The sequence below is a fragment of the Alexandromys fortis genome, unplaced genomic scaffold (genome assembly GCF_014885135.2).
Source record: "Alexandromys fortis isolate MF-2015 unplaced genomic scaffold, M_Fortis_MF-2015_v1.1 scaffold_55, whole genome shotgun sequence".
Classification (NCBI taxonomy): Eukaryota; Metazoa; Chordata; class Mammalia; order Rodentia; family Cricetidae; genus Alexandromys; species Alexandromys fortis.
Window position 1 is genome coordinate 6722733 of NW_026067936.1, and position 25996 is coordinate 6748728.

Here is a 25996-nt window from a genome sequence, read left to right on the forward strand (position 1 = left end):
TGAGCAGGCTCTTGTCCTTGCTCTAGAAAAATAAAATCAGCAGCAAAATTATCGAGTGGACGCTTAATTATGCAAATATATTCTTCATCGCTCCACCTTTCACTGCGTTCCCTCTCCGCCCAGCTGTTGCTTTTCGGCTGTAAGTCGTGACCAGAAGCGTTGCGGCTCCCCTGGCGGAAGTTATTTTTGCACTTTACGGCGACAATGAGCCCGGGGCCGGAAGTTGCTGCATACAGAATCTGCACGGGGAAAGCTCTAGGTCCTGGGACCCTCGCAGGTGTCATGGCTCAGTAGTTTATCTTTAAAACTTACTTTTTTTGGTTCTCGGTCTTCAGAGGGATTAATTCTGCCACGTGTTAGGCGTTTGAAGCTCTCGCCCTAGCAAGTCCCCTTGCACTCGACTCCTCTGTCTCTGGTTTCCGTGCCGTTCGTTGGGAGACTCCCCTCCCTGGGGCGATCCTTCCTCTGAGACTCCAGAGCCCTCCCCGCTTGGGTCTCCGTTCCCGGTGGGGAACCCAACCCACTCGTGAGCGAGCGGGAATGAAGCTGGACGACGCCTCCCCGTCCTCCGAGGGCTCTGCCCGCACCCTCGAAAATTCCCTCTCCATGATTCTGCACGGTCTTAGCCAGGCGTCAGGCCGGGGCCACGCCAGACCCTCCGTGCTGCACGACCTCAGGGCTTTAATCGAGGCCGCCGATGGGGACGAGTTATTTGTGGGGAGTGGGACTCGGGGGATGACCGAGGTCCTGGGACAGGTGGCGAAGGCCCTGGAGAAGTTCGCAGCCCCGCCTCAGGAGAAGGCAGAGGGAGGCGATGGCCATTCCGAAGTGCCCGAGAAGGCAACCGAAGTCGGGCTACTGTTTCTCAAGCTGCTGGGGAAGGTGGAAACTGCTGCTAAGAGTTCTCCCGTCTGCCCTGCGTGGAAGACAGGCCTCCGCCACTTGGCGGGACCCGTGTATGTTTTTGCCAGCACACACAGACTGAAGCAGCCCTGGACCAGTACAAGGTCTCAGCAGGTGGCTGATGAGCTGCTGTCCTTACTGCTTCGGGTTACGGAGTGCAGTTCTGTGGCAGGATTCCTGTGCGGGGAAAATGAGGATGATCGAGGGAGATTTGCTGCGGTCTTGGGGCTTCTGAAACCCCATATGAATAAGTGAGTACTGCACCTTTCACTACTAACAGGCAGATAGAAATGTTGGCATATTCGATCTCTTAAGGGCCGGAGCGGTTGTGACCTGCTAGAAATGAGGTAACCAGATAGAAGCCAACTCCACATTAGAAGCATAGTCTTCTAACTCCATTTTTCTGCATAGAACGACTGCTTTGGGAAATTGGAAATTTTGTCCCATTTGTATGAAATCAAGTATCTTATGTTAAGCACCAATCTTTCAGCTTGGATTTAAATATTGGGACCTCTAACTCTGATAACTGTTAATTATTAAATTAGGATGATTATTATATGAAGAACTAATAATTGAAATAAAATTATGAAAACCACTTTATTATAAAGTGGACTGAATTGGATTAGCTAAAGTACTTGCTGTGAATTTTGACTTGCTACGTTTAGTTTTTTGTTTTGTTTTCAGCCAGGTTTTAATTTTGTTTATTTATTTATATTTTATTTGTTCATTTTTGAGATAGAGTCTCACCATATAGCCGACCTGAAACTCTTCTATAGACCAGGCCAACATGGAACTAACAGATTGGTCTGCCTCTAATTTCTTTGTGTATCATCACATCTATGTCAGGCAGGTTTTTTTTTCCCCCTTTTATAAAAGAATTTTATTATTTTTAATTATGTGCCCCACAGGGTGCACTGCCTCAGATTGAGCCCAGGGCTTTGTGCGTGTTAGGCAAGCCCGTTACTGCCTAAGCTGAATCCCTAGTCTTCTGGCACGAGAAGGCTGACACAAAATAAACTTGGTGCTAAAAGGCTTTGAAACTAGCGCCTCTTTTGTTTTTTCAGACAAGCTTACTTTATAGCCTGTCTCTGAGCTCCTCATGTAGTCCAAGTTTGCCTCAACCTTGGGAGACCCTCCTGCCTCAGTTTCCTTCATGCTTAAGATTACAGAGGTGCAACACTGTGCACAGTTTTGGTGTTCTTTTATTGTTTTGGCTAGGACTAGATCAGGTAGTATCCATGAATCCTGTTTTATTATTTGTAACTCAAGGCAATATAGCTGTTGCACAGTAATTACTTTGAGGAGGTCGAGTCAGATGTGCAGACTCCTTTATAAACTAGGAGTTGGCGCTCGTGTTCTGATTTGATACTTGGACACTGTAACGATGAGACACCTTTCCTCTCCTCTCTTCTCAGCACATCATCCGCCAACATGACCACGGGCCCTAGAGGACTTTTACATAGCTGTAGTTATACATGGCTGCTGCTTATTTGATAAGCTTAGATTGCCCAGAGTTTGGGCAGTTGATGAATGTATATAATGCAAGTTGTGTAAAGTAATTCAATTCAAATCATAAAATGTATTTGAGAAAACAAGTTGTATAGGAGATATACACACACACACACATGCATAAATGTATATGTATAAATCCGTTAAAGTTTAAATAGTCTCTTTGCTAATACTGTGTCATTTTATTTAGTGTGCTTTTCATGTGGTCCTTGCAGGGAATCCTGGAAGAATAATCCCGCTGTTAAACATGTTTTCTCCTGGACTCTGCAGCAGGTCACGCAGCCCTGGCTGAGCCAGCACCTGGAGAAGATACTTCCTCCGTCTTTGCTCATCTCAGATGACTATCAGACTGAGAATAAAGTCCTGGGTGTGCAGTGCCTCCATCACATTGTGATTAACGTGGTGAGAGCCTCGCTCTGGCCTGTGCTGATGGGGCGGGCTGAGCTACTCATGGCTGTGCTTCCTTTCTCAGCTGTTTTTCTCTGCTTATGTCTTACAAGTAGCTTTCTCTTGGTGTTGTAATTTAATGCACTTATTTATATTCTCTCTCTCTCTCTCTCTCTCTCTCTCTCTCTCTCTCTCTCTTTCTCCCCCAATCTGGTAGAAATAGTATCTCACTGATAATATAATAAATAAAATGGCAATTTTAGAAGAGACATAAAGTCATGCTTCATTTTATATATATATAAAATATATAATATTATATATATATAAATGAAACTAAAAGCAAAAACAAAACATGCTTATAGAAATTAACTGGTACCTCTCAAGTTTAAAAAAAAAGGTCAGGCCAGGCAGTGATGGCACACGCCTTTAATCCCAGCACTCGGGAGACGGAGACAGGCGGATCTCTGTGAGTTCGAGGCCAGCCTGGTCTACAAGAGCTAGTTCCAGGACAGGCTCCAAAACTACAGAGAAACCCTGTCTTGAAAAACCAAAAAAAAAATAGAACTCAAAAGGGATCATACCAAAATGTACAGAGTGTTGCTGAAGGAGACGTTTGTACTGTGATGCTCCTAAAATACATGCAGAAGAGAGTGGTTTACTAAGTCTGCATATACCCATATTTTATTTATTTATTTATTTTTGTTTATTTTTAATTTTATTTATTTGTATTTTTTTATGTACTCTGCATGTACACCTGCAGGCCAGAAGAGGGCATCAAATTTTAATACTGATGGTTGTAGCCACCATGTGGTTATCAGGAATTGAACTCAGGATCTTTGGAAGAGCAGACAGTGCTCTTAACTTCTGAGCCATCTCTCCAGCACCCCGCCCCTTGTATCTAATTTAAAATTAGCCACATTTTGCCACTCTTGAGAAACCGTTAACTGGATAATTTGTGTGTTTGCAGCCCGCTGCTGATTTGCTGCAGTACAACAGAGCCCAGGTCCTGTACCACGCCCTTTTCAACCACTTGTACATGCCAGAGCACCACCTCATTCAGGTGTGTAAGATTTACTTTTAACCGCCTGGGTTCTGGGATGCATCAAGGGTAGTATTGCATAAGCCGGAACAGTTTAGAGCTGTTGTCCCCTGGGAAAAGGAGGGCGCCTGAAAGCTGCTGCATCTCAGTGTTAAGCAGGCATCTACTCTACTGAGCATCTGCAGAGCAGCCCGGCTTTTATCTTCATGAGTGTCAACTATCCGCTACTTGCGGGTAGGTCTGTTTTTATTAATTAAATGTTCCTCTGTGCTGGTCCATGTCAACAAATGGATTTGAAACCTCTTGTATGTGGATCCTTCAGTGTCATTCTCCAGCCAACACCATTAACTGGTAGTTGTCACGTGTTTGTGGTAGGTTCAAGAATAAGTGATTCAGGGAGTGTTTCTAGCCTGAAGCCCTGTGGGAGACTTGTATGTAAATACATGACTGCATGCATCGATCCCTGTGTATGTACAATACAGCAATAGCTGTAATACGAGAGGTGCAAAGTGTGACCAGCAGCAATAGCCAACTAGCAAGGTTGAGGGTAGCTTTAGGAGACTGGGAATGACGGGATAGATGTTAATGAAGAGTAAAAAGTAGGTTCTTAGGAGGGAGAACACTGTGAAGACAGAAGAAACAAGCTATAGAAAGTTATTAGTAGAGCTATCTTGGTTTTCTGTGTGCTGGGATTGAATCCCAGTCTTCATACATGCAAGGAAAGTGCTCTCCACTGAGCCTCCTCAACTTGTTGCTCGTTTTCTGTAACGGTCTGATTCTAGCTGGCCGGAAACCTGCACTGACCCTGGCTGCTAATGCTGGGATGGCAGATGGCAGGTGCACAGCACAGTGATCAGCAGCTCCTCCCTGCCTCTGTTCTGTGCTTTCTCTACCTGTAATATTTTGGGTCCTGGAAACCCACTTAATATCAGATCAAAAATTTAACATGGTCGAGAAAGGAGATTTTTTTAATTGTCAGTCACCTAGAAAAGCCAGAGTGCTAAAAGGGAATGCCTGGACATGATGACTTCAAATGAAGAAGTTTGGGCCATCTTAAATTCTGTCGGGCAGTTTGATATAAAGTGCCCGTGACTATCATGGATCACTAAGTCTAAGGGACAATAGATCTAGATTCCTGGGTTAAGCAAGGCCTGAGCTCAGCCATTCTTTCCACTTCACAGATTAGTAAAGAACAGTTCTTGAGAGGAGGTTTGAAAATTTGCAGTAATCAGGTGTCTTTTAGAGTTCTGTGACATATCCTAGGGGCAGTAGATTAATGAAGATCTTAGAAGAGTCAGAAATGCTGTGGATGCAAATGAATGAACTCTGGTTTCTTTTCATTCTTTTCTCTAGGCTGTGCTCCTGTGCCTCCTAGATTTATTCCCTGTCCTAGAGAAAGCTCTGCACTGGAAGGGAGATGCAGCTCGAGCCACTGCACACTGTCATGATGTGCTACAACTCATCCTCACCCACATGGAGCCAGAGCATCGCCTTCTCTTACGTAGGACGTACGCCAGAAACCTGCCCGCCTTTGTGAAGAAGTACGTGCCTGGGCTGCTCTGGTCACACACACCATGTTCAACTTCTTTTTTTTTTTTTTTTTTTGGTTTTTCGAGACAGGGTTTCTCTGTGGCTTTGGAGCCTGTCCTGGAACTAGCTCTGTAGACCAGACTGGTCTCGAACTCACAGAGATCCGCCTGCCTCTGCCTCCCGAATGCTGGGATTAAAGGCATGTGCTACCACCGCCCGGCTTTTTTTTTTTCCTTTTCTTTTTTTTTTTTTCATGTTCAACTTCTTAGCATCTCATTTCCTCTTCTTTTTTTAGGTTGGGGATCCTAACTGTCCGGCACATGAAGAGGCTGGAGCAAGTTATCGTTGGTTATCTGGAGGTTTATGATGGACCAGAAGAAGAAACGAGGTTGAAGATACTGGAAACCCTGAAACTTGTCATGCAGTATACTTGGCCCAGGTATAGCATCCAGGCTGACAGATGTGCTGGAAGAGCGTGCGTAGGTTAGCTTTCAATTCAGAACTTAACCAGATCAACTGTTCGGGACATGCAATGTATCTGAATCTTTTTCACTTGGTTCATCTCTAGGATATTCAGCTACTTCAAATACTCATATTTGAACCCCTTTCATCCGCCAATGGTTCTGGGTTCTGACACAATTAAATTACTTCTCTTCCTTACGAGTTCTAAGGCTGGGTATCGTGGCCCAGCCCTTGAATTCCAGCACTCAGGACGCAGAGGCAGGCAGATTTGAAGCAGAGGCAGTAGGTTTGAAGCAAGCCTAGTCTATTTAATTAATTCCAGGCCAGCCAGGGCTACATCGAGAGCCTTGTCAAAAAAACAGAAAATGGGGCTGGAGAGATGGCTCAGTGGTTAAGAGCATTGCCTGCTCTTCCAAAGGTCCTGAGTTCAATTCCCAGCAACCACATGGTGGCTCAAAACCATCTGTAATGAGGTCTGGTGCCCTCTTCTGGCCTGCAGACATACACGCGAAACAGAATATTGTATACATAATAAATAAATAAACATTAAAAAAAAAAAACAGAAAACATAGCCGGGCGGTGGTGGTGCACGCCTTTAATCCCAGCACTCGTGAGGCAGAGGCAGGCGGATCTCTGTGAGTTCGAGACCAGCCTGGTCTACAAGAGCTAGTTCCAGGACAGGCTCCAAAACCACAGAGAAACCCTGTCTCAAAAAAAAACAAAACAAACAACAGAAAACAAAACAAAACCCCACACATGAAACAACAAAAATTCTCTGGTCATGGAAGTTGGGAAACATTGTAGATTGTATTACTTTTCTATTTCTCTGGTAAGATACCATGACCAAGGCACTTTATAGAAGAAAGTTTATCTGGGGCTTACAGCTTCAGCGGCTTAGAGTCCCTGACCATCGCAGAAGGGAGCATGGCAGCAGACAGGCAGGTGTGGCTTTGTGGCAGTAGCTGAGTGCTCACATCCTGAGACACAAAGGATGAAGGAAGAGAGAGCCAACTGGGAACGGAATGGGCTTTTAAAACAAAGCCCACCCCTGGTGCCACACCTCCTAGGTTTTTCCAAACAGTTCCACCAGATGGGACCAAGTATTCAAATATATAAGCCTAAGGGGTCCATTTTCATTCAGCACAGCACACAGATGGTTGGTCCAAATTGTAATTAGAATTTATATCAAAATACTAAAGGCTGTTTAGGATTGATGTGTAGTTAAGTGGTAGAGCACTTGTCTGTCATGTTCAAGGGTTCCATCGTTATCACTGTTCCTCCCCAAAAAGGCTACTTAGAGAAGTGCTTGAGTAGGCGTGTTTAAGTGTTCTTCCTACAGGTCCTCAGTCTAACGGGGAGAATGGAGTGCTTGGAGTGCTCCAGGGCGCATCGTTCAACATCCGCAGAGCAGTGACTTGGTTGCTAACTTAGGATGCGCTTATTTAGAAGGCATTCCTTATGTGGCTTGAAGGTGTCAGGAGGAAAGGACCACCTGAACTGTCTAGTCACCTAATGGCTTTCTTGCATGAATGGACGGAATTCTGGAATGCAGTCAGAAAATCAAGAGCCCCAACTTAGTCTGTTTGGTAGTGTATTTTCTTTCTTATAAATATACCAGGAGTCAAGAAACTTTCCCTAGTGAAAATCTTAGTCACATTTGTTACTGTATTGCATTTCTTCACCCGTCATCTTTGTCCCCCACTAAACTACAGAAAACAACATCGTATGTATTCCTGAAGCACTCGGTACCTGTTATTAGGTCCATAAGTATTTAGAGGATGAAGAGGTGGATTAAATGAAATTGAATCAAACTCATTCTATACTGGGCCATTAAAAGAGAAAAGTGCAGAAATGTCGGGATGTGAGGGCAGGGGCATGTGCACCTCTGTGTATAAGCGTAGCATGGGAGTGGTGAACACGCACACTGCAGTGAGTGGTGAGAGACACGAGCTGGGAAACACTGAGCAGCTGAGATGAAGTGATAGAAATGAGTTGTCTAGTTCAGTTCTGTCCAGAAATATCGGGGTGTGTCTAGCTCCTCTGTGTCCTCAGTGCTGGGAGTCTAAGTACATACCACTGCCTGCGGTCCTTAATGTCCTAGCATTGACTCACATGACCAGGCTGTCTCATCTCAGGTCAAAATTATAGGGCCTTGAGCAGGATAATCTCAGCCCATAACAGGGCAGTTTTCTTGAACAGAATTAAGCATTGGCAGGAAAGTTTCCTGGTGGTTTGTTTCAGACAGCAGGGTCTTGCTGTACCCCTGGCTGTTCAAAAATCTCAGAGATCCACCTGTCTCTGCTTCCTAACTGGTATCAAGTGTTCCTGAGCAAGCGAGCCAATGTGTGTACACAGGCTGGGTGTAGTAGAAAGAAAGGAACTTTGAGGCTAACAATCTGCGGTCTGCCTTTGGTCCTGTTTGTAGTGCTGCGATAGCAAACATCATTTGACTTCAGTTTTCCCATATCTTGACCAAGTTTTGTCCAAGTTTAACATTCCAGTTTGCAATATGAAGTTTTTTTGTTGTTGTTGTTTTTTGTGATTTCAGAATTTCCTGCAGAGTTGTGGTCTTGCTGAAGGCTCTCCTGAAACTGATATGCGATGTAGCAAGGGACACAAGCCTCACATCCCAGGCCACTAAGAGCACCCTGCTCCAGGAAGCCACAGACTGTCTGATTCTTCTGGACCATTGTTCTCAGGGGCAGGTGAAGGTAAGGCAAGAGTCTGCAAGTCAGTTTCAGTTGGCCTCGTTCCTAGATAACCCCAGTGATTAATTGTAATTTAACTACTTGTATGCCCATGTATGTTTGGACATGAACATAGTGTTAGGCCCCTACCACTGTACTCTGTAGTCTTGGACTGTTTGTCCGATACCTTACCCCATTTATTTTTGGTGGTAGGGCCAAATTCTTTTAATGCTATTCAAAACCATTTAGAGCAAAAAAAGATCAGATATTACTGGCATTCAGAACAAGAAAGAACAAGCCACCAGGATTTTATACAATTGTGTTCTGAGATTGACATGATACCCACTGTGTTAGTGAGACAGACACCTTAAAGTTCCGCTCTGGACTTGAAATGAGGTTCTTAGCTGCCAAGGATTAACACTGTAATTGAGATATGGTGGGAGAGACACCTCTTGAGATGTTTGGCCATATTCTTGTGTGCAAGTGCAGGTATATGGGACTTAGGGTGTCATTCACGCACCGTCCCCACTTTTTAAGACAGATCTCTCACTGACACGGAATTCTTCAAGCAAGCTTCGCTGATTGGTTGGTGGGCCAAGCAGGCCCCAGGGATCTACCTGTTTCCCCTTCCCCATACAGGTGTTACTCCCAGGTGTGTGCTCCCACTGATGACAAGTGTGAGTTTTGAACCCAGGTCCTCATGCTCATCCCACTGAGCTAGCTACCCAATTTCCAAATACTCAATTTACCAGCAGGAAGGTCTTCATTCTCATGTCCCACAAAATTCTCAGAACTACAGTTTATGGAATCTATAACGTGTATTTATTTACATGTCATTGAAAGACTAATTTCCCATTTTTATTACAATAAGAATCTCTGAAGATTAAAGGAGCATGAGAAGAAATTCATGCTCCAAAATATGTAGCGCTCAGGTGTGGTTTGCTTTTCAGTTTATTCAAACATCTCACTGCTGCTCTTTACACGCGTTTGTGCGGTTCTCCAGCCAGAGGTCCACTTGAGTTGTTTTGGCCAGAATGAAGCAGGCTATTAGAAGCCAGTGGGCTACGTACACGCACGGAACAGGTTTTAACTGACACCTGTTCCGGTGGAGGTACTTCCTTTAGTGCCCACACTCGAATGTATGAATTAAGACAATGGGGAAACAGGTTTTACAAATTCACTGCTTGTTTGTTTTCATGTTTCAGGGTCTTCTGTCTAGAATCGTCCTGTCCTGTGAAGACAGCACAGTGGTGAGCTGCATCAGGAAAGTGCAGCAGTGCTCTGCTTGACCAACCAGCAAGGAAGGCTGTGGATGGAGTTATGGAAAAATCTATTTTTATACTAAACATTGTAAGTTGGAACTTTCGTTTTCTTCAGTTTATAGGAGAAACTGAACAAGGGGAAAAATTGAAGCTGGGTGGTGGTAGCACAAGCCTTTAATCCCAGCATTCAGCAGGCAGAGGTGGATCTGAGTTTGAGGCCAGTTTGGTCTACAGAAAGAGTTACAGAACAGCCCAGGCTACATAGAAGATCCCTGTCTCAAAAAACTAAAAAGGATAAAGAAACACTGGCATTTCTAAGTAAAAACTGGGAAGGGAAAATTTAGCACTTGTAATTTAGAACCATTTACACACAGTGTCAGTCCAGCTCCAGGGACTCCTCTGTCAGATCCCTGGGCTCAGGCTGTTACAAACAGCACGTGTTACAAAAATATTCTTTACACTGTAAGGCTCTTTCTTCTCCACTCACTCCCTGGAGTGACATATATATTAACAATATAAATACTGTATGAAATATAGCACAAAGGAGCACAGTTGGAAGTGTTGACTTTTCAGGATAAAACGTGAAGGAGACTCATGTGGTTTTGGCTTTGGCTGTGGGCTCTGTCTCCTGCTCATACTCTATCTCCACATAGGCCCGTTTTTTCCGCAAAGGTCCTTTCAAGGGTGTTTTGCCTTTGTGTTTGGCCTTAAGGGCCTTCTCTTCTTCTTCACTGGAGGAATCGTCATCCTGTTCTTCATCACTGCCAGCATCCAGTTTATCCATATCCTAATAGGTGGAGACAGAAGTCAGACAGGGAAGTGCACAATTTCTCCAGACTCTTCCCTGCTCAGCCAGTACAGAACAGACAAGAGTTTATCTGCTCCCGTGTTCAGGTTCCCCCTGCTCCCCTCTTTTGCAGCAGGCCACAAAACATTCTTTATTCCACAGAGCTCACCTCAAAATCACTCAGGTCACTCTCATCCACATCATCGTCTTCTACAAACTCTCTTTTACCCACATCCTAAGATAAAACATAGTTACCAGGTTAGGAAAAAAAAATGAAGATCCAGTTTAGACACGTAGTTTTACCTCTTTTCATAAATAAGTGAATCAGAGTCTTCTAAACCTATTACTCTCAAGTTTAACAATTATAAATTAAAAAGAAAAATTAAGGATATAAAAGCCTATAGTTTATTGGCTGAACTCTGCTAAATCAGAATTAATCATCACATGATACAAAAGGCGGGGGGAGAACTGGAGGTTAAGAGCACTGGCTCTTCTTCACAGGTCCTGAGTTCAAGTCCCAGCAACCACATGGTGGCTCACAGCCCTCTGTAATGAGATCTAGTGCCCTCTTCTGACATGCAGGCAGAACACTGTATATATAACAAATCTTTAAAAAAAAAAAAAAAGGAAATAATGCTGCCTCTGAATTACATGAAAACATGTTATCCTAAAGATTGCTGTGTTTTAAAACAAGACAAACCATACTTACCTCTTCATCTTCCTCCTCCTCCTCATCTTCTTCTTCTTCATCATCTTCAGAGTCACTCTCTGCTTCCTGTTTCTCAAGGGCCTTGTCGAAGGCATGGATGGGGAAGTTGTAGATGTCGCCATACTGAAGAATAAACATAGACTGCCTTTAACTGTTCTTGAGTATTACATTTTCAAAGTTCCTCTGACCAACAAGCATATTATTCATCATCAGGGACTAAATAAGGAAACTATGATAAACAATATTTCTATAGCTTTCCAACCTATGTACAGTATATTTACAGCTTTTAACAATCAGCAGTTGATATTAAATAGACAGCTTCTATGGAGCAGAGAGCCAAGTCATTTCAAATCTAGTTTATGAAACCACGGGCATTGGGACAAATCTAATTTTGCTTAGAAAGGGAAATAAGACGTTTTAATCACCTTTCCATCTTTCTAAATGACACTGTTATTAGTCAGAAGACTGAGATACCTTTTAAAAGGATTTTTTAAAACTTAAAGAACCTCAAAAGACTAGAGTAACACATAGAAGTAAACACTCTAGCCATTGGGACTGAGGATGGAGGTTGATTGGCAGAGTACTTGTTTAGCACATACAAATTCCTAGGTTCAATTTCCAACATATACACCTGCATGGTGACCTCCCTATACCAACCATGTGGGAGGTTGGAGACAGGAAGATCAAGAAATTAAAATAATCTTTTGCTACAAAGTGAATGTGATGCTATCATGAGATATAGTCTCAAAACAGCAAAATCAACTATAGGGAGGTACTGCAGTGAATGTCTGCTGAAGACATGGTACGGCTATGCCAAGGACCCCAGAGCATAAGACCCTCAAAGAATGGCAAAGCTGTGTCCCAAGGTGAGGCTCAGAGAGGGATGGCAAAGCTGTCCTCTGGTCTGAGTGCACATACTGACAATGTGTACAGAAATGTCTACTATAGCTCTGCCTCCGCCACCATTTATGGTCTGAAGAGACTGCCCCTACTAAGATTTAGCTAAACCTGTCTCCTTGGTCCAGCTGTGTACCATAAACCCTGCCTCCTTACTTATCTGCATGTAATAACCCTACTCCCATGTTCAGCTGTGTGTAATAATCTGCCTCCCTGTTCAACTCTATATAGTAAACATGATGAGCTTCCAGGGTGCTCAGGTTTTTCATCCAAGAGCCCAGTCCATCCAATCCCAGCTTTCTACATATCTATCTATTTGCTCTTTGCTGCCCGGAATCAGGTCTGTCCCTGGAGGCTATGCATGGACGGAGGGAAAACCTATGACTTCTAGTTTTTATACAGAACTGTTGAGCTTGGAAATGTCAACTGGAAATAAGGGCAAAAAAAAGTCTCACCAGGACAGGTCTACATGTATTTGTTTTATTCCATGGACAAATTGCCATGGGACAGCTATTTGTGAAATGTTTAAAAATAAATGGATTACCCAGACAGTGGTGGCACAAGCCTTTAATCCCAGCACTTGGAAGGCAGAGGCAGGTGGATCTCTGTGAGTTTGGGGCCAGCCTGGTCTATAAAATGAGTTCTAGGACAACCAGGAAACCACATCTCAAACAAACAAACAAAAAAACCCAGAAACAAAAACAAACCCCCCCCCCTAAATAAATAAATAAACTAACAAAAATTTAAAACTGCATTTTCTGTATTTCCTAGCATGGTGCTACTACTTAAAACACCTGCCAATACTAGTAGCTTTCTCACCGTTTCTTGTTTCAGTCTTTCCAGTAATTCCTTCTCAATGGCGTTGTCCAGCTGGGCAGCTATTAATGCTTTTTCCTATAAGAAAAAGTACAAATCCATTACTCCATTAGGACTCATTTTCTAGCCTGTACAAATATAATTACCAGCAGTATGATGTAGTGTAGTTATTTTCTACTTGCCTCTATTAGTGAGGCTTTTGCCTCTCTAGCCAGACACATTTCTTCTTTCCCTCTCAAAAGCTCTTGGGACCTTTCAATTCAAGAATTCCCATCTATAATATGCATTAATATAACAAAGAAAATAATTCCTATGACTTCAGCAATAGTATTCTGGATTTTTAACAAGTTCTCGATAGACAAACTACATTACATGCTTACATACATTAAGAATGTCAGGAGGGGCTGGAGAGATGGTTCAGTTGGTAAAGTGCTTGACCTGTGAATATGAGGACCTGAGTTTGGACTCCAAGGATCCACACAAAAAGGCACATGATGGCACACACTACTAACTGTGCCAATCGCAAGAAAGGAGGCAGATAGGTGGACCCCTGGAAGCTTGGGGAAAGATCCTGGCCTACAGAGTTCAGGCCAATAAAAGCTCTCAAGAAAATAGTAGGAGGAGCTTGAGGACTCACTCAAGGCTGTCCTTTGACTTCCACATGCATGCTATGTGTGCTCTATGTACACTATAAATATATAAGTGAATTTTAAAAAGTGTCAGAAAATACTTTTGGTGGGAAGGAGGCCTCTGAATTCACATGGGAAAAGTGTAACTTTCTCTACAATGTTTACAAGAGCACCTGTTTGATAATTAGGGAATATGGAAAGTCACTAGCTGGACTTGAATAAAAATTGGTGTATAATTAGTGGAGAATTAAGAATTCAGTGCAGTCTCCAATTATATAAGCTCTGTGTGGTGATACACACCTGTAATTCCAGTACCCTGGGATGCTGAAGGAGGATCATGTTGGGACAGTTTAGGTCACATAGTAAGAGGCTGTCTTGGACAGCAATGAAACAACAGATTAGAGACCTAAAGGTCCATGTGATTAGTAGGAATAAAAGTACCAAATATTATTGAAGGTGCTCCTTAAAAGGACAAAAGGAAGTGAATGTCTTTGGTGAAAGAGCACTGTGAATGCCAAGAAGGAATGAGAACTAGAACTTGTCAGAAGAGCTGATTCTGAGGAGGAAGTTCAGCTCAACTCAGAAATATCAGAGAGGAGGACAGAGGCTACTCTGGACACCAGCTGGAATTTCTGGAGCACGCTGTCCTCTCCCTGCATATTACCGTCACCACCCTTTAGTAACAAAACAACCCAGTTTACTTCAGAGTAGCTTAACCCGAGATCAGAGCAGGGTGTCCTGTTCTTTGTTTTTTTTTAACCAATAATCAAAACTTCAATTTTCTAAGTTATATAACCAAAATAGCCATGAGGCTACTTAGAGATGGGTTTAAATTCGGCTGAAGATAATGCATGAGTCAAACAATGTCAAAATTCTAAATTCTGAAATGTCTGACTGAGGAATTTTAGATACGGAGTTATCTAAAATACCTTTTTACTGTTTTCCATTATATCCAAATGGAGAGTATCTGCTTTTAGCCTTCAGTGAAAATCATAATCTGAAGATATGAAAGTGGCCATATGTCACTAAAGAGACACTCCCCAATTTGACTCATTATGATGAAGCCCAGGCCCCAACCCCTTTCTCACATGGAGATAGAGAAGCTATGTAAAATCAGAACAGTGTTTACCTCTCTTCTCTTCTCCCTCCGCTCAACCTTCTTGCTCAAAGGAACAAGTTTCTTCCTAGCAGAAATCAAATACATTATATTAGAAAATTCAAGTTCATTTTAAAGATTAAAGAATTAGAATTGGTTTTCTGTTGACAGCACATCTGCCCAGCATACGCAAAGCTCTAGGTTTGATTGGTATGTGCATATGAGCATGAACACACACACCTACAGTTGAATGGTAGGAAAAGCCAGGAGCCCAAGTAGTGGCTCATTCACATCAGTAACTTAGCACTGACCTGAGGCAGAAGGATAACTGTGAGTTGGAAGCTACGTATTAAGTTCTAGGCCAGCGTGGACTACAGGGTCAGAAGATTTGAACGTGCTCTATAAACCAGGCTGGCCTTGAACTCACAGAGATCAACCTGCCTCTGCTTCCCACGTGATTAAAGGTGTGCACTGCCATGCCCAGCTATAGAAGTCAGATATTTTAACATGTGGGTTTTTTTTGTTTGTTTTTCGAGACAGGGTTTCTCTGTAGCTTTGGAACCTGCCCTGGAACTAGCTCTTGTAGCCCAGGCTGGCCTCAAATTCAGAGATCCGCCTGCCTCTGCCTCCTGAGTGCTGGGATAAAAGGGCATGCACCACCACTGTCTGGCTTTTAACATGTGTCTTAATGTGGTTATTTTTATTTTCTTTAGGTTCATTACACTAAGATTAATGCTTCAGTGAACCAAGAAACGGAAATTTTCTGAAAAAGGTTCATATGATTTTTAACATTCTCTGCTGATCTCAATGAAAAGGCCTCCATTTGGCACTCCTTCAGAACTATTAGTCCTGTGGATTCCATGTCATCTCTATCCGGAGTGTAATTCATACTTCTGATAATCACATTTTTACATCATTTTGAAACCTTTCATGTCAGCTTTTCTCAGGGACCTATACAGAAAAAATTTCAGGTAGGTAGGGTACATATTTTCTGCCTTAAAATTGTACAGAGCCACTGGGTAGATCCATATCCCAGTTTTATCTTGGCATAGCATAAAGGATTAGTCACAGGTGCGTTTAATAGGAAGCGCTGTTTGTGACACGGTCTATGGAAAGGCTGAACGTAAATAAAGGAATGAACTTGGCCCTTACCGCCGCTTCAGTGTAAGTTTTCTAATTCGAATCAGGTACTGGGTAATCTTGGTAAACCTCTGCTTACATTTGTGTCGAATGAAGCGAGGCCAGTAAATTAAATTTTCATCTATTTGTTCCAATGCTTTCTCATAGTTTTTACTAAGTCGGACCTGTGGAACAGAAAAGGGAAACAAGGGGAAGGTAAATCGTTAGGCCTTCATGTTAGTAATGACAGAGCACACAGAAGATGGCTTCAATGTCTAGAAATGGCCAAAGTGTCACTCTTGCTCTTGAGCAATGGTCCCTGCAGTTTTCTCAGTGAGCCTTACCCGTTCCCAGAGCCGCCGGGGAAAAGCTGCTCGTTCTATGACCTTCATATACAGGTAGCACTGTCCTGAGGATAAGTTAAACAGCCATGTTACTATTTACAGACAAACTAGAAAGAACCTTTTATAAACTTTTGTGTGGTTTTCATACCTTTCTCTTCTTTAATGGTCGCATACTGACTGTTTGCCAGAGGACAAGATGACCTATTGCACAGCCCAGTCAGACTATACTCATTTCTGCAGAAGCCCTGAGTCTTGGTTCTAGGATGCAAGGAAAGAAATGTTTCCAACCAAGGGGGCAACTAAATATGTTTTAGTCTAGACTGCAATATACTCACCTTATTTTGAAAGAACAAAATTGTTTGTTTCCTAGTGTATTCCAGATAACCTGCAAGACAAAGTGAAAACCCATTTACTCTGGCCCCAAAGGTGCTGTTTAATGTAAAAAGAGACATTGTTCTCCAGGCTGCAAATGATGCTCACTGGTACAATTCTTCCCAGCATGTGCAAAGCCCTCAGTTAAGTCCAGCACCATTACCACCAAAATACAAACAAAAAAGACAAGGATCTTGTCATAGCACAGTGCTGCAGCACCAAATAAAGGGAAAGAAAATAAGTATTCTTTTAATAGGCCTGATTTGTTTCCTTTACAAAGTAACATAGTCTTGTTTGTTTGCTTTTGTTTTTTTTTGTTTTTTAAAAGCCCTAAATACAGCTGGGCGGTGGTGGTACATCATTTTAAACCCAGCATTTGGGAAGCAGAAGTAGGTGGATCTCTGTAAATTAAAGGCCAGCCTGGTCTACAGAGCTTCTTATTTAGCAACAGAATTTAATTAATAGTTGGCAACTTTTTTCCCAGTACATACATACATTCTATCATCTGTGGTATGTACCTGTGCATAGTGTTAAAGAGTCATATCACATATACCCGGTGACTTTTCTTTTTCACATGTGTTCATTATCCACTGTAAAAGGCTGCACAGTACTAGATACTTAGATAATCCCACAACTTTATCCCCTTTCACAGTACTACATACTTAGACATGCATCTCACAACTTTATCCCCTTTCACTGTCTCTCTCTAGCTAACGTGTTCTTTATGCTAATGCAAAAGCACTGACATCTCCAGGTCCTGACATCATAAAACACTCTAATGTTTGTGGATGAAAAAAAGTACAGCCTTCAAGTGCAGTATTTAATTATGAGAAAGTATATGGATGACGCAGCAACAAGTTGCAGTCAATTTAAGAGCTTTATATGGGTGTATGAGAGCATAGAAGTCTTTGGATGGACCACCTAGAGGAACTGAGAAAGACTCTAAAGCAATTAAAGAAAAAACGAAGAAGGGTCAAAGGATGAAACATATGTTGAGTATTTAATAGGGGTGTCTGCTGGGGAGGTAGGAAACAAATTAATGAGATGGGAGAGTGTGGATACCACTCACACTGTGGCTTTTAAGCAGCATTGGATCAGACTTCTCCTAAGCACCACATTTGTCTGTGTATCTAGCTGCCCACTTAGCATCTCTGAAAGGATCCCAATGATAAGCATACCGAGATGCCACTTTTAATTCCACACTCCTCCAATGAATACAACATTCTCCCCCAGTTCCCACTAAAACGACCTAAAAACGTTTCCTTCAAGATTCCACCTGACCTCGCCCTGGCAAGGATATCAAATTCATCATCCCTCTCTCAACATCTTGATTCCTATAACAAGCCCCTCCGATGCCCTCTATATTCCGCCTGTCCCATCTCCGATCTTTGTACCTTTACCATTCCTACCCTCCTTCAGTGGCTGGCTCTTTCCCGATTTCTTTGCTTTTTATTGAAATGCCTTACTGGCCATTTCTGCAGTGGTCTCTCCTCCCCACTCTTCCTCATAACTCCTCTTTCGTGGTATCGTTTACCATGCAAACGTTTTATACGTTTATTCTCCATCCCCACAGTGCTTATGAAAACACAAGTGTTATCTGACTGATTAACAACCAAGTACTCAGTAATTACCACAGTGCCTACTGGAATCGATAAGTATTAACAACCCCTGCGAACCGACGAACGTAGGATACTGCCGAAATCACGACCCAGACAGCAGAGCAAGGTAGAGAAAAGCCTAACACAGGATCACAGGATACGTATACAGAAAAGGAACGCTCATGGACAAGCGGAACCCTTAAACATGAACTGTAAACTTGGCACCTCTCCCGCCTTCCAAGTCCCGGGACACTTGTCACTCAGATGGCAACGGCACAAGGGCCTTTACCGCTAGGCACCAGGGACTAAGTGAGTCGATCCGGAGGGAGGGTGGGGCTCGAGTGGGGACCCAGTTTTGAAAACCCGGTTCTGCAAGTCTCGCAATCCGAGAAAACAGGAGACGAACGGGCCACCTAAGTATGTGGGTTTGAGTCCTAAGAGAACGAAATGGCCCGCACAAACCCCGGGGCTCCAGAGCAACAGGAGGGAACTCACATCATCCGACTGCATGGTGTCGGCGGATCAGCACGCCGCGTTAGGCAGGACAAGGAAAGCAGACATGCTCCTTCCGGGGAGTCACTTCCGGAGAGCCCGGCGTAGCCTATCGCGAGAGTGTCTCAATCTCGTGGAAGGCAGTGACGTCTTCTAGTGGACTGTGCGTGCGCGCTTCCGCTGTCTCGCGCTCGATCAGTTAGGGCCATGCTCGCCGCCTGCATCCTTTACCCTAGCGGAGGCGCGCGTGTCTTGCTTGGTTTGTTTTAGGAGCGCTCTAGCGTCTTCCTCAGTGACAGGCAACGTTGTGCACTCGCCCAAAACCTCTAAAAAGTGGGACTCATTTGTCCTAATTGGAAGGCGCGCTCCCGAGCCTCCCATTGTGCACGCGCGGGGACTTGATGCTAACGCCGTCCTGCTTCCGGGCTGTGGCCGCGAGCCGGTAAAGACTAAAGGTGTCAGCTCTTTTACCAGCCTGCTGCGACTTTTTTGGTTTTTCGAGACAGGGTTTCTTTGTAGCTTTGGAGTCTGCCCTGGAAATTGCTCTTGTAGATCAGGCTGGCCTCGAACTCACAGAGAAACGCCTGCCTCTGCCTCCCGAGTGCTGGGATTAAAGGCGTGCGCCACCACCACCCGGCTCCCGCTGCGATTTCTAAAGGCCATCTCCCTCCTCACTTTGAAATACACACTGTAGAACTACTTTAAAGCAAAGCGAACAAAAAAACTGTGCAAGTGACCCCCAAAACTGATAAATTCTCCCCTCAGCCTTGCTTCTCCCATAGTTCTGGAAATCAAACTCAGGTTACTAGGCTCATACAAACCCCCCCCCCCCCCCAGCCATTATCTATTGAGAAAAATGCTTTTAAAAGGTCATCAGGGGTAATAACAAAATAGACGTTTGCTTCCCCATATCTCTCCCCCGAAAGCCATGAAATAATTCACCAAGTGATTCTGGAGCTACGGCTGTGTACCAGATACATTCACAGGGTCTAGGCAAACAACAGCAAAGAGGGAAATAGTTCTGTGCTCTCAGGGTACTTACTTAGTCATGGCGATTCCGAAAATAAGTAAATAAATGATACCATATACTGTATAATGTAATATTTAGGTACTAGCAAGTGTTGCAAAAGCAATGAAGCAGCTATGCACCATAGAAATCCCTTTTGGCTGTTTGGGAGGCAGAGACAGGAGGATTGCTTTTGTTCAGGAGCTTGAGTACTATAGGGAGACTGCATCTCCACGGTATTGGTGATAACTAGAATGATAAAGCAAAGGAAGAGTGGAGATAGAGAGGGTTTTCAGAAAGGTTTTATTGGGAGAGCTCCATAGAAGCGATAACTAACAGAAAGTGCCAATGAAGTGAAGCTACAATTGTCATGACAACATGACTACCAGTGAAGGAAGACAAAGAACAAACGCAGAGTCCCACAGATGAGGGGATGCTGGGCAGAAAGAGGAGCAAGGGGAAAGTGCAGCCTAGAGAATGGAGAGCAAGGGAAAACAACAGTAGGGGATGAGACCAGGAAGAAACCAGACCCAAAGCTCTTTGAAACTCTTGGGGTCTTTTAAAAGATCTTGGTGCCTAGATTGCGTCTCTGACCAAACAGTAATAACAGAATATGGCAACCTGATATTGCTTCTCTTACAGTTAACCATGAAAGAGAGGATACAAAAAAAAATATAAAGTGTAATTCTTAAAGTTCAAATAATCTACAAGATAGCAGGAAGAAGGAGGAATCGTCACAGGAATGTTCAGGTTAGCTTTCTCATTATAAAGATTATAAAATACAAAGTGATGGGGGTGGAGAGATGGCTCAAGGGTTAAGAGCACTGGCTGTTCTTCCAAAGGACCCTGGTTCGATTTCCAGCAACCACAAGACAGCTCACAACTGTCTATAACTCCAGCTCCAGAGGACCTGAGGACATCTTCACACAGACACACATGCAAGCAATAAATACACCAATGTATATAAAAATAAATAAATTAAAAAATGAAATACAAAATGAGTCCAGGTGTGGTGGCACATGCCATTAATCCCAGCATTCGAGAGGTAGGCGGATCTCTATCTCTGTGAGTTCAAGACCAGCCTGATCTAACAACCAAACAATCCCCCACAAAGTTATCAGCCCTTAATAGGTGAGCTTAAAGTAGAAAGCTTTGCAAAAAAAAATGTATAATGTCTTCATTATTTCAGATTAAGCAGATTTCTTAGCTAATTAAAAGCACAGAAACAATGCCAAGGGAGTAGGTAGCCATAGGCCTCTGTAGTGCTCTGTGGTTTATATGAGAACCCCTGCCCCTGCCCCGCCCCAGGCCCTGCCAGCTAATGTATTCACATGCTTAGGCCCCAACTGATAAACTGTCTGGGGAGGATTAGGAGTTATGACTTTACTGAAACAGGTATATTCTTGATGGAGCAGGCATGTTGCTAAGGGTGAGTTTTGAGATTTTTAAAAGCCCAAGCCAGGCTCAGTGTTGTAGAATATTTGTTTAACTATGTTTGTCTTGCCTGCCTAAGAAGGCACCTGACTGGTCTAATAAAGAGCTGAATGGTCAGTGGCCAAGGAGGAGGTATAGGTTGGTCTTCCAGACTTAACCCTGCTCCCAAGTATGCAGGAGGAGGAATTTAGGCTGGGGCGGTGGGGGGGGGGGGGATGAAAGAAAAAGAGACTCCATGGCCAGACAGACACAGAAGAATCAGGAAAGGCAGAAGTAGGAAAGCAGGACACACAGAAGGAAAGAAAGACCATTCTGACTGGTGCAAGATGAGACCTCAAAGTTTCTTTTTGTTTTTTTTTTTTTTTTTGCATTTGACTAAGGTTGTTGAACATTTAAGTGTTTCTCAGCCACTTGGGATTCCTTTATTGAGAACTCTCTATTTAGTTCTGTACTCCATTTTTTTATTTATGTTTATTATTTATTTATTTAATTAATATATTCTTATTATTTATTTATTTATTAAAGATTTCTATCTCTTCCCCACCGCCGCTTCCCCTTTCCCTCCCCCTCCCCCAATCAAGTCCCTCTCCCTCATTAGCCCAAAGAGCAATCAAGTTTCCCTGCCCTGTGGAAAGTCCAAGGACCACCCTCCTCCATCCAGGTCTAGTAAGGTGAGCATCCAAACTGCCTAGGCTCCCACAAAGCCAGTTCATGCAGTAGGATCAAAAACCCGTTGCCATTGTTCTTGAGTTCTCAGTAGTCCTCATTGTCCACTATGTTCAGCGAGACAGGTTTTATCCCAGGCTTTTTCAGAACAAGGCCAGCTGGCCTTGGTGAGTTCCCAATAGAACATCCCCATTGTCTCAGTGTGTGGGTGCACCCCTCGCGGTCCTGAGTTCCTTGCTCGTGCTCTCTCTCCTGCTCCTGATTTGGACCTGAGATTTCTGTAGGTGCTCCAATGTGGGTTTCTGTTTCTGTCTCCTTTCATCCCCTGATGAAGGTTAATATTCAGGAGGATGCCTATATGTTTTTCTTTGGTTTAGCTTCTCTATATATTTTGGTTTTTTGAGACAGGGTTTCTTGGTGTCTTTGGAGCCTGTCCTGGAACTAGCTTGTAGACCAGGCTGGCCTCGAACTCACAGAGATCCTCCTGCCTCTGCCTCCTGAGTGCTGGGATTAAAAGCATGCACCACCTTCACCTGACCTGTACTCCATTTGGAAGACCCTACAAACCACCCCCCCTCAAAACCCGCAGCTAGCCAGCTCTCATGAGAACATCCTGTTTGCTTGAGACCCTCAGGACCCTCTCAGGACCTGCAGCTAGCCACTCTCATGAGAACATCCCGGTCGCGTAGGAAAACAGGATGCCTATAGTCAGCACATGTGCCAAACTTAAAATATCAGCAGTTTACAAAAGAAACAATTCCTCCTACGAAGGACCCCAGCTTAACTGCTGTAACATCATTTTACAAGGCTCTTGACAAACAATTGTAAGTACACAGTGAGGTCAGGGCCTCTGGCTGCAAAGCAGGATATTTATGAGGTCAGGGTCTCTGGCTGCAAAGCAGGATACATCTGTGCTGGAAAAGGAAAAACCACTTATGCCCCCTGCCCCATTCTAATCAGACCAATAACCATGCATCTGCTTCTGTAATTTGCTTTTTGGCCGCCCTCTTTCCTATAAAAAGACCTTCCCCCAGTCTGCAGGTGCGCAAGTCCTCCAAAAGACTTTGCCGCCCGCAGGTACCTGTGTTCACCTAATAAACCTCTTGCTATTTGCATCCGTGTGGTCTCTGCCTGTTCCTTGGCTTGCAGGAGGGGGGGGGGTGGAGTCTCCTCTCGAGGGAAGTCCTCTTCGGGGGTTTTTCACATTTAAAACTGGGTTATATGTTTCCTTGATATCCAGGTTTTTAATTATATTGACTATCAGATGTGTAACTGGTAAATTTCCCCCCCTGTTCTATAGCCTGCCACTTTTTCCAAATGATTGGGCCCTTTGCCATACAGACGTTTTCAGTTTCATGAGGTTCCATTTATTAATCATTTTTCTAAGTGCCTGTGCTGAACCCAAATTTTTGTGATCCACAGCCATGGTCTGTCCTCAGGCCTAAGAATCAGACTGCAGCTCCCTGCCGCATGGGATGATGATGATGATGGTGATTTTGGTTTTTGAAGACATGGTTTCTTTTTGTAGCCCTGGCTTTCCTGGAACTTGCTCGTAGACCAGGCTGACCTTGAACTCACAGAGCTTCAGTGCCTCTGCCTCCCAAGTGCTGGGATTGAAGGTGTGCACCACCACTGCCCTGTGACATGAAATTTCTTAACACGGCTGCTTACTTAAACCAGTTAATGATGAGACTCTCATTCCTGAGCTCGGCACAACTGGACTCACTGCGGCTTCAATCTTGTCCTGTATTTTGCGAGCCTGTATTTCCCTTTTGAATCACCACCTCCTCTGAGCTGCAGAAACCACATCTGTCAGTCAGTCAGAAACAGTATGCGCATCCTTTCCAAGGAGAAATAGCAAATGTTCTAGCATGAGAGGCCTCGCATATATATCTTGTTTGTATTTTTGACTTTTGTATTAGTGACTCTGACTACTGGGCTTCTATTTAGTGAGACTTGTTAGGACATTATTATTGGGAATGAAATGTTTACATTTTTTTCCCTCACCTTTAAGAAGTACCTTAGCCTGTCCTTCTGGATTGGTGAAGTGGAAGGATTCCGGTGACAGAACTGGAGGGACATTGCTTTGAAACTCAGGTATACCGCTTGAAGCCAAGTGGGAAAATGCAGGAGGTGGAACAAAGATGTTATCAAGAGCTTCATCTTTAAGTCAAGTGACTTAAAGAATCTCTCTAGAGTTAGCACAGAGAAATCTTCGATGAGGAGCCTGGATTCACTTAAAGGACTGTGGAAGCCTGGCTGGCAGCCTTCACCCAGCCGTGGAGTGGTTTTTGAAATAGCAGGGCTAAGAGTCCTCTTCAATTGACAGTTTGCTCTTCTGTCCTTGATCTCTCGCTTTGAAAGCACCCTCCAGCAGAGTCTTTTTGAGGCATTCTTCAGGAGCTTATGAGCTGAAAGATAAAGGAGGAAAAGCATGTTTTTGTAACCCCAGTCCAAAAGGATAGAGATTCTAAAATTCCAAGGAAAAGCTCCTTTTGTTTCATAATACATGAATTTCTATCTTAGCATAAGCATTATATTATATATGTATATTATCAATTAAACATTATACATTCTGCAATGTTCGACTCAGTGAAAATAGGCTGCAAGTCTTAAATGTGTCTGAACTTCGAGAGTATAACCTCTTTCCATCTTGTCTTCAGAAAACTTAAGATTCTGATGGAGCAAACAGAATGAGCAAACGACACTGGCATGCTGGATGAGAAAAAGAACGGGACATGGACTAAGGAGTGGTGGGAAGGCTGTTCTGAACAGGGCGTCAAATAAAGCCTCTCTTAGGAGTCAAATACAATATTGAAGTGGAGAGTGACCCCTGAAAATCTGGGGGAAGACCTTCTCTAGATTTCAGCGGTGAAGATCCTACATAGGTGTGGGTGGTGACAGCGTGAATGGAGAGCTATGCAAAATAAAGTCAGAGAAATAGCCTGATCCAGGTAATTCATGGCCTTACACGTTGCTACCCTCCATATGTATGTATGTATTTATGTATATATATATATACACTGCTTTTTTAAAACCTTTAATTGAAAAAAACATTTTCATACACTATATCTGATCACACTTTCTCCCCTAAACTTTTCAGATCCTTCCCTCCTCCCACCAGCCAAATTAATGCATGCCCTTTCTCTCTCTGTCTCCCTCTGTCTCTCTCTCTCTGTCTCTCTCTCTGTCTCTCTCTCTCTCTCTCTCGTTAAAGAACAATGAAACATACGTAAACTACCACCCAAAAACACAAAAAATGGAACCCAAAATACATAACCAAAAGATCAACAAGATAAATTAATTTTCTTTATGTTGGCCAACTACTGCTAGGCATGAGGCCTACCCTGAAGTTTGGCGAATATACCAAGTGAGACTCCACTGGAGGAAACACCATTGGAAGAGTATTCAGTTCAGTGTCTTTAAGTATACTACACACATTGTTCAATAACAATCACCACCATACGTCAATCTCCAGAATTTTCTCATCACTCCAAAGTGACATTGTCTGTTAAACAAAATATCCCCAGTCCCCTCTGAAATCCACACACCAGCAAATTTTATTTTATGCTCCTATGACTTTTTTTTTATTAAAAGACATATATATTATTTTTTATTTTGTAACACGTATTGGAATCTCATTTCCTTTAAAATGTGAATAATTGGGTAGGAGAGAAAGCTTGGTTGTTAAAGGCTAAGACTTAGAACCAAAACTTCAAATAATAGCTGGGCATGATGGGATCACCTACAATCTCAGGACTTTAGGACTGAGGCAGGAGAATTGCCACAGTTTAAGGCCCTCTTGGGAAGCACAATGAGTTCAAAGCCAGCCTGGGCTACAAGGTGAGACAGCGTAGTATTCCATTATATGTGATTACCATGTTCTGTTCTGTTCATCTGTTTATCTGTTTTGATATTTGTTTTTTTTTTTATTGAAAATAGATATTTTCATCTAACATTCTGATTATGGTTTGCTGTCCCCCAACTCCTTCCAGATCCTCCCCACTTCCCCACCCACCAAATCCACAATTCCCTCACTAGAATAGAAAACAGACATCTAAAATAGTAATATTAAATGATAATAATAATTAAATAAGCCAGGTGGTGGTGGCTCATGCCTTTAATCCCAGCACTAGGGAGGCAGAGGCAGGCGGATCTCTGTGAGTTCGAGGCCAGCCTGGTCTACAAAGGGAGTTCCAGGACAGGCTCCAAAGCTACAGAGAAACCCTGTCTTGAAAAACCAAAATAATAA

At 43.3% G+C, this 25996-nt stretch overlaps 2 protein-coding genes across 2 annotated transcripts; one reads left to right on the forward strand and one right to left on the reverse strand.

The window, feature by feature from the left end:
* Positions 1-208: 208 nt before the first annotated feature.
* Positions 209-9864, forward strand: Tti2 (TELO2 interacting protein 2). Its single transcript, XM_050146835.1, has 7 exons — positions 209-1154; positions 2628-2814; positions 3767-3859; positions 5192-5379; positions 5664-5807; positions 8379-8541; positions 9723-9864. Exons 1-7 carry the CDS (start codon positions 541-543, stop codon positions 9804-9806), a joined length of 1473 nt encoding a protein of 490 aa, XP_050002792.1. The 5' UTR covers positions 209-540; the 3' UTR covers positions 9807-9864.
* Positions 9861-19666, reverse strand: Mak16 (MAK16 homolog). The gene is made up of 10 exons (XM_050146836.1): positions 18642-19666; positions 16512-16561; positions 16325-16434; positions 16177-16241; positions 15866-16017; positions 14747-14801; positions 12992-13066; positions 11276-11398; positions 10736-10801; positions 9861-10566 (listed from the first exon to the last, which is right to left on the reverse strand). Exons 1-10 carry the CDS (start codon positions 18654-18656, stop codon positions 10372-10374), a joined length of 906 nt encoding a protein of 301 aa, XP_050002793.1. The 5' UTR covers positions 18657-19666; the 3' UTR covers positions 9861-10371.
* Positions 19667-25996: the final 6330 nt, after the last annotated feature.